The sequence below is a fragment of the Haplochromis burtoni genome, unplaced genomic scaffold (genome assembly GCF_018398535.1).
Source record: "Haplochromis burtoni strain Fernald_Lab_line unplaced genomic scaffold, NCSU_Asbu1 Contig_265, whole genome shotgun sequence".
Taxonomy (NCBI): domain Eukaryota; kingdom Metazoa; phylum Chordata; class Actinopteri; order Cichliformes; family Cichlidae; genus Haplochromis; species Haplochromis burtoni.
In genome coordinates, this window is record NW_024582626.1 from 217,005 (window position 1) to 231,556 (window position 14,552).

Sequence of the window (14,552 nt, forward strand, 5' to 3'; positions counted from 1 at the left end):
TTCCATGGATGCAAGAATTGTAAAACTGCTATCAAAAACAGGTCCTATGTTAATATGTAACTTGACCTGTTAAGATGTTTTTGATTGAAACAGCTTTTGATTTCAATGAAATTGATCTACTAATGCTGCAAATTCTACAAATGACCATTTTCAATTCTCTACATCCTATAAAATCTTTTGAAACTCTGTGTGCGTAATAATTTGGAACAGTGCATGTTAAGTGTTTTATTTCTGAAAAACATACTGATTTCATTGGGAGTTTTGTTCACTAACGTTTGAATTATACTCTATTGGTCGATGACTAGAAAATTATGCCGACTGTCATTTGAATCGACTGTTTAGGAAAAACAGAGAAAAATATCATTTGCATAATAATTTGGAACGCGGTGTATAGTTATGCGCTCATATGAACACAGAAAACAAGCCTTTTCAGTGTTTTTGGAAAAACTTGACACATTTTTAAACTAAAAACAAGCAGTGTAAATAAATCAAATATTTGTTTTTCTTTATCTCTTATTTTGTGAACAATATCATTTAGTTTCTGTAGTGTGTATGGCTGTGGATGCCTAAGAGTTCCTAAAAGATAAAAGTTCCAATATTTATATTTCTACTATTTTCAACTTCCTTTAAACCACGTGTGTGTGTGTGTGTGTGTGTGTGTGTGTGTGTGTGTGTGTGAGAGAGAGAGACAGAGAGAGAGATACATACTTCTTCATCAGGAACATTTGGGCAAGAGCGCCGCTTCTTTCCAGCAAAGCGAAGCAGAGAGGTGAGAGCACGAAGGCCAAAATCATAGTGGTCCTGTTTGGACAGCTGCTGCACTGCCAGAGAGTACAGAGTGAACACTTTCTTAGCAAGGACCTACAAGGACAACATCAGAGGGAAATTAAAATTAGCAGCAGCTTCTTCTGTGGGACAACACATTAATGGGTATGTAATCTTCACGCTGCAAGAAAACAAGGTTAATAAAATAAAATGTCCATTTAAAACGTTCCAAAGCTGTAGCTGTGGAAACCCTTTTTGTGTCTGTGTGTACTGTACTGGATGTGCGTATTCACAGCTCATGCACAATTACCACTTTCATTTACTTAAGCTTCACTAATGCTTCATTTGCATACTTATTATTACTTGTATTATATGAAAATATTTTTGATAACAGGAACCAAGACCTGCCCAAGTTGGTGTCCTTTATGTATGTATGACTCTCCAGCTTGCACAAACACAGAACAACAACATGCACTTCTAAATTTAGCAGCACTGAGAAGCTGTGCTGTTTCAGTACAAGTGTGTTTTTGTTGCCCTTGTTTCTTGGTCGATATCCTTAATTGTCTAGACCTTTGGTTAGTTGCAGCTCCCAACAGGATTCAGCGCTGAAAAAGAAAAATTTAACCTAGAAAGCGCGAAGAGTGTGTGTGCGTGTGTGTGTTCGAGGCAACATTACAATATGTTTAAACACATCCCTGACTATGGAGTGCAAGAGCCTGCGTATTAACCCTCAAACACAGACACCTGGAGTCAATGCCCCTCCGCTCTCTCCAATGCTCACACAAGGTCAGAGAGCGCTCATCTTTTACCAGAGGGAGATCACATGTGTTCAGCAAAGTCACAGCAAAGAAGGCTTCACTTTAGGTAGTTGCAAATAAAAAAACACTAATACACTAACAGGTACCACTAAAATGTGAGGCATCATTTTGGAGCTACGTGGGTTTTTAACCCCCCCCCACCTCCTCCACATGCCGTGTCTTTGAATAACTGAGTGGCTGTGTAGAATGTGATGAACTTGATAAGGTAAGGCAACACTAGTAAGAAAGATCTTTATCTGTGTAAAAATATCTCTTCTGCTGATTGGTTCAGCTCTTCGTTTAAGCTGTGATAGTTTAACACGATACAGAAATTATTGTTTGCATTCAGAACTGTGTAAAGGGTAAAACCACCGCACAGATAGCATTTCTTAGGCTGACACCTGAGGTATGCAGATAAAACCTGCAGAGAAGTTAGACTAAGAGGCTCAAGTGAGGTTTGTCAACAAAAAAAGCAAGAAAAAAAATCCAATCTGGTGTATCATCAGGACTCTTACAGCATTTTAGTTTTGTGTATACAATAAGAAATTCAATAATATTTGCTACAGTGGCATCAGTGCAAACAGTCTAATTACTTATACAAATAAAGAATAAGGCAAAAATGAAACATGATAATTACACTTGTTTATATGTTACTGTAGATCAGACCTGGCACTGTACAGCCTGTGGTCCACATCCAGTCTCTTAGATGTCCCTGACAGACATGTGACGTCAATGTAAAATTAGTATTCAAACATAAAGAAGTATATATCATGCAGTTTATTCCTTTTCACCTGCTTTAGTTTACAGATTGCTCTGTTACTCATCGTTATATATGGGATATTTGAAGAGTTTAAGATAATGGAGGAGCTGGCACCCAAGCACTCAATGAAAGCACTATAGCTGCTTTCATTGCTAATATCATAGCAGATGAAGTAATTACACTCTAACCAACATAACAGTAGCATTTTGTATAAAGTTAATTGTCTTTTTTAATGTTTGTTTGTTTTTTAGGAACAGGGAAGACTAACAGGAAAGTGAGAGAGGGGAAGACCTGGTGCCACGGGTCGGACTCAAAGCTGCTCTCAGCTGTGCGGCATGTGATCGCCTGCTCATCCCACGGAGCTAAACCAGCGCCCGAGTTAACAGTTTTTTAGATTTTTAAAAACATCCACATGTGTTTTATGGAGTTTTGATTAAATTGTGATAAAACGTTGGCGTTTTTACTGTGCATTTCACATTTCCAAACGTAACATATCCTCTTATCAGTAGCACTTTATAAAGACATGAAATTAATAATGAGCAGAACTGAGTTCAGCTTATTAGTGTAGGTCTCCACAACAGTTCCAGTTTCTCATGTGGCCCCCTGGGAAAATTAAATTAGAGTAAATTTAAGGCATACTAGTAACAATAATTCAAAATAGTGCCATTTTTCACTGGAACTGCTTTCTGGTACAGAAAAAACATAGTCCCTATGGCATCTTAGCAGCATGATGGTACAATCGTTGCAAGAAGGTCTTGGGTTCAAATCCACTTCACAGCTCTGGCCTTTCTGTGTGGAGTTTGTATGGGTTCTTTCTAGCTACTGTGGCTCTCTCCCACAGTCTGAAAACATACATGATTAATTAACTGGTTATTTCAAATTGGCCATAAGTGTGAATGTTTCTCTGTGTTAAGGTATACTGCCAACCTGTGTTGTACGTAGGTGTACTGCCTTTTCATCCTATGATAGCTATGATAGGTTCCAGCCCCCCTGCAATCCTGAAGTAGATACATAGATAGATGAAAACTACCTGCAATACTGTCTTTGACCTACTTTGTTCTTGCACCTCATAAACCTCAGTTTATCCCAACAGTTACATACTGTAATGTAATCTCTTCATGCTCCACGATAAACTCCAACTCTTTTAAGCAGTAACCAAGAATACAACATTACCATTCAAACACTTGCTTGCAGCATCATTCCTGCAGAATATACTACAGTTTTGTTGCACTAAAACCAAAGCAACATATTTGTGTTAGACCAGTGGAGCAACAAATCTAATGCTTTTAGCAAAGAGCGCACTTCAATCTTAAATGCTAATATTGCTTGCCGTCATTTTGCTTGTAGCATTAATGCCTTCTGTTACCTTCCCAGAACAGTGCTGGGATACAGTTTCCATACAGTGTTAGTACCTTGCAGTCGTTGAAGCCCTCACCAAAGAGCAGGATCTCAGCAATTAGAGTAGAGTCAGGCACCACCATTGATATAGGTCTGAACATGGACTTCAGGTTGTCAGGAAGCTCAGTACGACCAGCATAACCTCAGGAAAAGAAAAGAAAGTGAGAAAATAGATTAGATTTGGATAAAACAGATCTTCATGTACAGGTCCCCTCTTCTGTCAACTCTTGCTCTATAGGTTAATGTTCTTCTCTTGGCTCTTGACGGAGGCGGTCAAACTTTCTCCCTCTCCCTTATCTTTCCTGTTTGGCTTCTCATGTCTTTTGTATAGTCTCGCTTATTCTCTAACACTAAGAGAGTCTCCCAGACTTGTTGTCTAAAAACCTAAAGAAGAATTATGGATTTGATCAACTGGTCCCTTAATGAAACTGACAACTCCTGGGCCTGGGAGAGCCTGATTGTCCTGAGGAGAGGTTTGCTGCTGGATACTCGGTGGTCGGTTGCGTCGCGTGTCTGGGGACACTCTTGATGGAGGACATTGAACGACTTCTACCAATTCGGAAACCACGATAACAGAGTTCTGGCTGATTGGAGCTGGCTCGGACCTGGCTTATCGAAGAACAAGAAGCGGCTACAGCTGTTCAAAATCCCACAAGGCTGGCCGACATGATAGACGATGGGCAGGGGTGTGAGTGCTCAGACTGTGTTTTTTGAACACAGTATGGATAAGATCTTGGAGAAGCTCATGGCTCTGCTATATGGATAACATCTTGGAGCGGAACAACGGGAATTGAGAGACCTGGTGACCAGTGACGGACATTAGACCAACTGTAAAATTGGATGTAGTTTGTTCGCACTAACCAAAACAGCTACCATCTTCATCTCATGCGGCCCCCCTTGCATCAGCTGGATGCTCAAGGCAAAAGCTGACGGGAATAACAATTCTCCTTTAGATAACAAGACTGTGTTGTGACTTTCTCCCTCCTCATTCAAGGCCACCCGCGTCGACCGAAGACTGTTGACTTTTGCCTAACCGGGTGAAGGGACACTTTCTCTCGGCTGCACATGGAACACACACACACACACACTCACACATATGCATGTACACTGACACAGACCTACACTCACCCCCCAAACACCTTCGAAGCTTATGTCTTCTACGTTGTGAGATGTGCTGATTCATGTGCTGAGGTGTTTTTTTTCTGTTCTCAAACTGATCTCCCTGTTGGAGCTCAGTCTGGGGGGAGTTCTTTTTTCTCCTCGTCTTTCCTCATGTTGTGCATTTTCCATTGTTATACCTCTCTGACTTGTCTTCCCCATGTGATGTTGTAATGTATGTATGGTCAGAAGGGTAAGATGGCGCTGGCGAAGGTCGGCAGCCTTAACCCAACAAATTTCCAACGCGTGGGACTAATAAAGGTTATCTTATCTTATCTTATCTTATAAACATATGGTGACAATTGCACAATTTTGTTGACCTACCGGGATTCATGGTGATAAAGATGCCACATGACGAGACCAGACGGATGTGTTGTCCCTCAAAATAGAACTTGGACTGCAGAGCTGTGAGAGCAGACAGGATGGACAGGATCTGCTGGGCCACCACCGACAGCACTTCAATGTTGATACGGTTGAACTCATCAAAGCATCCCCATGCTCCTGTCTATTTGAGGTGGACATAATGAAATACACACAAATTTGAAATCAGATTATGTAGATTATGTTTTTTCCTTAGCTGACATGCAAAACCTTTGGCCTGCCTAAGGGTCAATACCACAAAAAGAAAACGCTATTCAGAATTTACTGAAGCCAAAAAGGTTTCAGCTAGATATTTTTCATACAGTCATGTACTAGATACAGCATCACAGCTGGTAATTACTCAAGGCATGAAAAGCATTAATATACCAATTTTTACAGTTATTGTGGTCACCTGATATCATCATCTCTACTACTTCCTACCTGAGCCAGGCCAGAGTACATGCGTCCCATGGACTTGTAGTCCAGTCCTTCAGAGCAGTTGACTACGATGACATACATGCCTAGAGCTTTTCCTAAGTCCTTTACTGTCTCTGTCTTTCCAGTACCAGCTGGGCCTTTAGGAGAGCCTCCACGGTGGAGATGAAGTGCTGTGGTCAGTGTCATGTAACACCTGAAGTAAAACACTGACATTTACTTTACAGACAAATAAAAATGTGGTAATACAAATATTAAACACATACTGGAACTATTGTGCAACATGGTAGTAATATTTTTGTAACATAAGATAAAAAAAAAAGCTTTCAAAAAAAGTCACTCAGAAGTCAAAATTTCAAGAAATTTGGTCAGTGAGTCAAAATTTGAGCTACATAAAGTTGAAATTGTGAGATAATAATTCAAAATCTCAGGTTACGTCTGCCAGGCCATTTTTTTTCCAGTGGCAAAAACAAGCTTCCATACGAAATAGAATCATGGTGTTTCTTACTTAATATGTACACTATATTGTCAAAATTATTCACTAACCCATCCAAATCATTGAATTCATGTGTTCCAATCACTTTAATGGCCACAGGTGTATAAAATCAAGTAACTAGGCATACAGACGGTTTCTATAAAGATTGGTGAAAGAGTGGAGTGCAGCCAATTCAGTCACTTAGTTGCAGTGAAAGAAACTCTTAATGCTTCAGCACCAACATTTTGGACAAGTTCATGCTCGAAATTTGTGGGAACAGTTTGGGGACGGCCCCTTCCTGGTCAGCCATGACTGCACACCAGTGCATAAAGCAAAGTCCATAAAGACACGGCTGAGTGAGTGTGGTGTGGAAGAACCTGACTGGCCTGCACAGAGTCCTGACCTCAACCTGACAGAAAACCTTTGGAATTAATTAGAGCAAAAGCTGTGAGCCAGGTCTACTCGTCCAACATCAGTGTTTGATCTCACAAATGCGCTTCTAGAAGAATTGTCAGAAATTATCAAAAAAGCTGAAACTGTTACAGCTGTGAAGGGTGGCTGACATCATATTAAACTCTGTGGATTAAGAATGGGATGTGTATATGTGACGGTAAATGAGGGATCACTTTTGGCAGTATAGTATATCTATAAGGTTATCCAATATGCCATTATGACATAAACACATACATATTCAGACACATGTTTGAAACAACACCAGTTAAGCTGGTGTAGCTATATATTTTGTACAGACAAAGATTTATTATAGGAAGAGCTAAAAATACGTAACTATTATAGAAGTATATTATGGGCTACTGGGATTCTGATAACTTTTGCTTTGTAGTAATCATCAGTCTTAGTAGTCAAACCACAGCCATCTTTAAACGAAATTGAATTTTTGTCTTGATAACATGTAAAATTTTGTGAGTGTCTTGTATAATCTGTACTAAAGGACTTGTAAGGACATATGACCGAAATGCACCACATAGCTGTGCTGTGGTTTTGTCTACATTTACATGCAAAAATAGCACTCAGAGACCATCTTGACAGAAAGAATGTCTTCCGTTTTATTTTTCACACAAAGTCTAGTGACTATCCAAGAACTCGTTTATGTGCATCTCTCTGTCAGCCAATGAAAAGAACAGATGGAAAGACGTGTACCTGTAGTGGGAGAACACAACCTCGGCATATCATAGATCTGATCATTGAATGTAGAAAACTAGTTTTTTTCTAGGACCAAAAAGATGCCCAAGGTGAAAATCATTACACTCTGGATGTCTGTGTGTGCATCAACTAAGTAATATGATGTCACCTGTCAGTAAGCGGAGTAATGACGAGCCGTCCCGAGTTGCCCAGGTACTCATATCCATAGTTGAACTCTGTGTTGGTCTGTCGGATTATACAATTCATTGCATTCCCCTGGAGTCAAAACAAAACAAAACAAAACTGAAACAAAAAGAGTTTAAATATTTTGTACTAAATTACTAAGCTTACATTAATCTAATGAAAGTGATTAGCTAGTACTTTCATTTGTCTATTCGATATGAGAAGCTGTATATACCAACATAGCACAGCAGGCTAGCTCAGACTAAGTACTGTTTTTCAACTTTTAACAAACAAGATGCTAATTTAATCCCAACTTTACTAAATGTTACTTATACCACCTGCATAAATGTTCCTTTAACCACCACAATCCACTGATAAAAGCAATTTATCAACTCACCTGTTCTATCAGTGTCTTGCGGTCAGCTTACCTGGTCTTTTTCCCAGTAAAGCCGCAGCTGAGAGACCCACTCAAAGGCACTGACATCGTAGCAACCTGCCTTGGCCAGCTTATCAATAACATCCCGAGCATGAACCTCTACTGTCACCAGAGCTACGATCTTCAAACGCAGGACTTTGGGCAAGTTACCACGAATGATCTCTGAATAGCACTGAAGCATGGAGACCTGAGAAAGACAGTTGTGCCAAAAATTTGACAAATTTATTTGATGCGTGGTCATTTTTTATTGTCAACATGACAGCTATGCACTATAACCGCACATGTTTAAATACCCACATGTTTTTGTGGATATAAAATAGTGTGACACCAACAAAAAAGAATGTGGTATTTACACACTTTCAGAAGTTTAGTGAAGTGGCAAAAAGTCAGTCAAACCTGTTTCTTCTTCATGGACTTCAGGGGGGCTTTGTCAGCTCTCTCTTTGCAGTTAATGAGAGCTCTTGTGACATCAGCAGTCCACTGGATCTGACTAGCTGTGATTATCATCTAAAACAGGGAGAAATAATCCTTGTTTTAATCTTACTTTAATATTAAAATTGGTTGCAAATGTAATGACTTAACTTCATAAACTAAAAGGCCAATGCTATAAATTTGATACAAATATAATATAAGAAGAGTAAAGTAGCTTATTACTTAACCAAATACACAAGATGAGTAAATCTCTTTTAAACTGGAAAGAAACAAGTTTTATTTAAGCCACTGGGATTTCTACATTATCAACAGGATGTGCAGGAGCAGTAACGGCATCAGTGCCAGTGAATGAGAAAATCAGATAAGAGAAGAAGAAAAGGCAGGGCAGGAAAGCCAAAAACAGACATACCTGTCCTGGCCAAGCTCGGACCCATTTGTCTCTTGGTCCTGATATCCTCTTCAAGTCTACAAGGCAGTCCTTCAGGGACTCCTTTAGTGAAAGGCGCATGCTATGCTCCAGCTCGCACAGCCACTCCTGCATGCACACATGCAAATAAACTGGTGCTCACATTCAGTATCATGATCTTCTCCACTGCATTTATCACCACAACACCCCTGTCATATTATAATTTGGATCATTGTTAGTGCTGTACCTCCACAGGTTTGTTCAGTTCCACTTTTTCATATAAAGAAACAAACTCCCCATCAGCAGAGAACATCCCAGCAGCTAGTGTTTTAAGCTTTGTCTAGAAAACACACATTTTGAAGGAAATCCAGTTATTTAGGACAAAGCAGAGTGTTTCCAGTACACAGTAAATGTGTAGCACTGATCACAGAGTATGATTGTCCCTGCCTTTTCAGTAGACAGGCTCTTAATGTTGTCAAAACACTTCTTCAGGTGAGGCTGCATGGCTTGTGGATTCTGTGATTGTCCCAAGATCTCCAGAACGTCATCATTGGACAGGAAATAGAACCTCGGGAAGATCTGCCTTTTGGTCTCCAGGTATGTGTCCAAGGCTTTAAGGATTTCCTCCAGCTCAAAACCCATCTGTGACAGCTTCTCTGGCAAACCTGCAAGGCACAGACGTTGATCATAGACTTAAAACACATTTTTATTTTACAAATTAGATGACTTGGAATTATTTTTGCTCAGTCCAAATCCTTGTTTAGCTAACCTCTTCTATACTGATATTTTAGATGTTACATATTATGTTAAATAGTTTTTAATATCATCAGAAAAGTTTCAAACTTACATTTGGGCTCTGAACTCATGAAATATTCTTATAGAGTTGTTAAGGGATTTTTAGGGCCTGAAGACACTGTGTGCTACAGTTTTAATAAGAGCACATTCTTTAAAGTAACATGTCATACCAGGCTTGTGTGTTCCCTGCAAGGCATTTTTATCCTTGTGGAGACAACCCATAATGGTTTTCCAACTAGAACTTATGTCTTCAAATTCTTTGCACTCATGAGGCAACTGCTCCCGGATGTCCTTTCCTTGGAAAATGTTCTGGGGGAATAAAAGAGCATTTAAATATATAGTTACAGACACTAAGGAACAGACAAAGCTCAATTCTATCCTGAAAAAGAAAAGAAAATGAAATGCTCAAAGGGAGCAGCAAGAAAACTGAAATGAGAAAACAAAACAAGACAGCGATGGATAAAGACTGAAAAGGAATGACAACATGCAACTAAATTGTTATCAATACAAGAAACTTCCATCCATTGCATGCGCAAAATAATTCATAAAAATAATACATGTATAAATCAAATAACTAGTATTCAAACACAATAAAATAACCAAATATATTTTAGAAGTACTCTGCCTGGGTTGCTTGTACCTCCAAATAAATCCAGTGCCGTTGCACATTAAGGATCATCTCAGTGACTTCCAGCACATGGGAGAGCTGACGCTCCCAGCGGTCCACCTCCTGTTCAAAGGCTTTGACAAACCGAGATGCCTTCATTGTGGACAAAATAACTTGGTTGTCCTCCAGTGCCTGGAAAACCTCTTCTGTGCTCCTGGGAGACAAGAGGAGGGTAAACATGACCACTGACGACTGCTTAAAATTGGATTGTAAGACTAATATTACTTCACTCTGTTAGTTTACACGCAGCAACAATGTTTCAGTGAAACTGTTGCACAGCTGTGGTGCCCTGTTCTGCATTAACCGAGCACAGAGTCTGCTGAATTACAGTGTCATTGTGTATCTTCCCCTCTGCCTGCTTTCATCATGTTCAGTGTGGATCAGCGGCACTGTAAAATCAGCAGCAATGGCTCAGGCCTGCTGATTAAACTGGATCTGAGGTCTGACTCAGTTTGTATGCAGCGGATGGCTTAAACGTTCCCGCTGACACATCTGCTCATTCTAACTTCATAAACAATCGCATTACTCTCAGATCCATTGGATATACGCTCTATAGTATATAGAGACGTAACACAGGCGTGTAGAGTATGAAAACCTAACCTCATGACAGTGCTGAGCTGTACTGAACTGACGGTGATGCAAATACATAAAGGTATGATGAATACTGAGGTTTGATGGAAAACGTCTTTTTCTTTTCTTCTCTAAACCGTGCCTTCAAGGCTCACTTTCTCACCTCAGTCGATAGTGGCCTTCGTCTTTGTAAGGTGCTATGTCCAGGGTCATTTCCTTCCACGTCTTGGTGATACCCTTCAGACCCTTCAATGTCACACATAAAAAGCACTGTTAAGAGAAAAACCACACTGACCTAGCAAAATAATGAGGAAATATTTCCACTCTTTTCATATTGACCCAACTTGATTGATGAGACAGTCATATGACCCGATTAATAACAGAGCACAATTCACCTTAGCTTTGAGTTTTAGTGTATGAATTCACTGGGGATGGAGAACTTTTACATTTGCATAATGACAAAATTTCTTTTCCAATCGCTCTTTTGTGACCTCTTACAAGAGATTCTTTTTCCTATCACTGGGTCTGAGGTGGCAGGAATAAGAATTAGCACCTCCGAGGGCGAGCTGGTTTCAGCTGGGATACAGTGGAGTGCCCAGGCCAGGTCAGGGACAAGGTGCTGCCCTGAGTGGAGGAGTATCTCAGGGTATTATGAATAAGTGATTGGAGAGTGGAGAGGGGAAAGTGATAGATTGGTACTGTTGTTGCTGTAATGCGGATGCTGTAGCAGTCTGTTGTAGTGAAGAGTGTGAAAGAGTGTGTTCGATCTATGTTCCTGCCCTCACCCATAGCCACGAGCTCTGGGTAGGGATTAAAGAACGAGGTTGGAAATACAAGCAGCAGAAATGAGCTTCCTCCAGAGGGTGGCTGAGATCTCCCTTGTCAATAAAGTGAGTAGTTCTTCTATTTGGGAACCTCAGTCGGTTATAGTAGCAGTAACAGAGTCGCAGCTATAATCTGAGACTCTGTTACTGCTACTATAACCGACTGAGGTGGTTTGGGCATCGCATTCGCTAGAGCGATTAAATCTCTAGGCTGACTTCGGAAGGCCTGGAGATATAATCTCCCACCCGAATGAGCCGAAGGAGGAGGCTGACGAGAGGGAGGTCTTGGCTTAGAGTGCTGGCTCCATAACCTAGAAAATGGATGGCTGGATGAATTGTGTGACCCACACATAGATCTCTTTTGGCAGATACTTTTTGGACTTAAGTTTTTCTTCATTTTACTCTGAATTTTCTGGTGTTGTATGTCTATTAAGGGAAAAGATTTTATCAGTAATACAAAAAGTACATTTCCTTCTTAAAACCCCTGGAAGGAAACACTTTCTGAAACCTAATGGAGAATTTAAATTTCAGATTCTGACAGGATAATACTGACTAAACCACATCAAACAATTGCTCCCTTCAGGCTCGCTTTCACTCACAGTGCTACAAAAGTTCCCACTGAGCACCTGTCTATATTTATAAAAAACACCTGTTCTATGGAGAGTTCCTTGGTGGCGGCTCCAGAGATCTCGCAGATTTTTCCAGCATACATGTTGAAGCCGAGAGATATGATCTTTTCCAGGGTGAATTCAACACTGGTTGGGTCAAAAGAATACTGCAGCTCCTCAGAGATCTGCTTCCAGTGCCTGAAAGACGCATTTTAAGTTAAGTTATTCTTGTCCCACTTTTCTCAGATGAAGAAGTATGCAAGGCCAATTGCAAGAACACACAGGTCTTTATTTCAAAAGCACTCATGAAAATCTTCTGTTTGTAAGAAGAGAAAGAAAGAAAGTGTAAAAGAGGGGGAGTGTCAGCTAACACTTTGTGGCAGTTCTTGATTTGAGACACTAGCAACTTAGCTACAAGCAATAAACTGCTCACAGTCTTAATTCTCTAATCTTTTAATGATGCTCATTTGTAGTTGTAAACCAACTCCATTAGGCACACAGATGCTTCATGCATTTTAACACATCCAACATATACTGAAATGACAACAGAGAGCCTGTTTTCAGTCAGTACCTGTCTCTTATGGCTGGGTTCCTCAGATCAGCAATGAGCGGGATGACCTGCCTAAACTGGTCAATCTTGTTCTTGGAGAAATCTACAATATCCCACTGTTTATCCTGCAAGCAGACAGAGATCACATCCTCACAGCTGTGTGATGAAAATGTCAAGTATTGTTAGGTACTGCATTTTGTGATTTGGCAACAAATTTTGTAAATTTAGCAGTCACTAGACTGTCTTCAATGAAGTACTGACCTTCAGATCTCTCTGGAGTTTATGGAGTTTTTTAAACATGTCCTGTGCGGCAGTCTCCATGCTTTCTGTCTGCAGTGTACCAAACTGGCCAGCCTTCCAGATTTTCCAGTTGCCGTTCCATTCCTCTGTGATATCCCAGACCTGCTGCAGTTGGTCCAAGTCCTACAAACCACATAGCACAATTTATTGTCATCAAATGTTACTGTGTTGCACAAATGCTACGTTAAGATTCTGAGCCTAGTGCTGGTCCACACCTTCTCCAGAGTCCGTATGCTTTTGGAGGGGGCTTGTTCTATTTTGAAGAATCTCAGCCCATCGAGGATGGTGCTTTCTTCCTGTTTCAGAGTCTCCAGTTGACTACGATGCTCTGCTATTTGTTTTAAGGCCAAGTCAGTGCTCAGTGCACTGTTAAATGGACCTGGATATGCAAAAACGTAGTGAGGTATGTTTAGCACTGGAAAAAATACATGAAGAAACAAACATTGTCCAAACACACTAAGACTGACCTAAGCTTTGAAAAAATAAGAGCAAAGATTAAGTCATACTGTTTTTACCAAGTTGTCCTCAGTAGTATGTCTTATGTAATATTTCTGTTTATATTATCTAACTGTGGAAACATTTCTTTTATCACTTTATAGATTTTTTTACAGCGCTTACAAAGGATTTAATATTGGTCTATTAGTCTATTCACCAACCACTGAACATACAAAGACTTTGATTGGAAGTAATGAAAATAGGACGTGAAACAAAAGTAAAACCTTCTAAATAGGAAAAAAAGATAATATTGGACATAAAAGCAGCAGGAAAAGGCAGAAGAGGTGGAAAAGGTGAGGGGCATTATAAAGATGAAGTATTATGAGTAACAAAGCAGAGATACAGGGTCAAGAAAAGATTAGAAACTGGGTATTGTTCCAAAAGAGGCTTAATTTAGATCGTTAATGAGAAAAAAAGAAACAGAACAAGTGAAAGGTGCGCAGTCACAAAATCATGACAAACTTGAAAACAAAGTATCTGAATATATGAAAGAGCAAATGAGGGAGAGAGATAGAGAGAGGGACTGTGACCTTTGGCACTGAACTCCTCCACAGTGGCCTCAACCGTCTTCTTCAACTCCTCGTACGAGAGGAGGAGGCTGCTCTTAAACTTTTCCTTTTGTTTCTGCAGCATGATGTCACTGTCGATCAACACCTGCTGGAACCACACCCACTCCTCATTCAGCACATCACGCATTTCCTGCACCTGCAGAGAAACCGAACACAGTCAGCAGAACTGAATCATGATTAGAGGGAATGCATTTCTTCATGACATGTTCCAACAGTGTGCATATGTGTGCAGACACTCAGAAACCTTCAAGGTATACAAAATAAATTTGGCCTTGATTAGAAAAGATATGTTTTGATTGGTAAACTATATTTTGATACTATCTGAGGCCAATGAATGATAAACTTCACCCTCTGTGTAACTGCACAGTTACTGTCGATATCAAAACAATATGAAAGACATTTAATTTGGCATGTCGCTCATAAGCAACA

General features: G+C 40.0%; 1 protein-coding gene across 2 annotated transcripts in view; it reads right to left on the reverse strand.

The window, feature by feature from the left end:
• Window positions 1–14,552, reverse strand: part of dnah2 (dynein, axonemal, heavy chain 2) — a 60,591-nt gene that overhangs the window by 32,607 nt on the left and 13,432 nt on the right. For both annotated transcript variants that reach the window (XM_014339044.2, XM_014339045.2), the window contains exons 23-40: window positions 14,085–14,259; window positions 13,275–13,438; window positions 13,021–13,182; window positions 12,781–12,884; window positions 12,251–12,407; window positions 10,941–11,023; window positions 10,181–10,361; window positions 9,711–9,849; window positions 9,193–9,410; window positions 8,993–9,085; window positions 8,749–8,874; window positions 8,304–8,414; window positions 7,900–8,094; window positions 7,458–7,564; window positions 5,680–5,869; window positions 5,203–5,383; window positions 3,735–3,862; window positions 709–861 (exon numbers count right to left, since the gene is read on the reverse strand). In XM_014339044.2, the coding sequence (XP_014194530.1) occupies window positions 709–861; window positions 3,735–3,862; window positions 5,203–5,383; window positions 5,680–5,869; window positions 7,458–7,564; window positions 7,900–8,094; window positions 8,304–8,414; window positions 8,749–8,874; window positions 8,993–9,085; window positions 9,193–9,410; window positions 9,711–9,849; window positions 10,181–10,361; window positions 10,941–11,023; window positions 12,251–12,407; window positions 12,781–12,884; window positions 13,021–13,182; window positions 13,275–13,438; window positions 14,085–14,259 (2,667 nt within the window). The remainder of the gene's footprint in view (window positions 1–708; window positions 862–3,734; window positions 3,863–5,202; window positions 5,384–5,679; window positions 5,870–7,457; window positions 7,565–7,899; window positions 8,095–8,303; window positions 8,415–8,748; window positions 8,875–8,992; window positions 9,086–9,192; window positions 9,411–9,710; window positions 9,850–10,180; window positions 10,362–10,940; window positions 11,024–12,250; window positions 12,408–12,780; window positions 12,885–13,020; window positions 13,183–13,274; window positions 13,439–14,084; window positions 14,260–14,552) is intronic.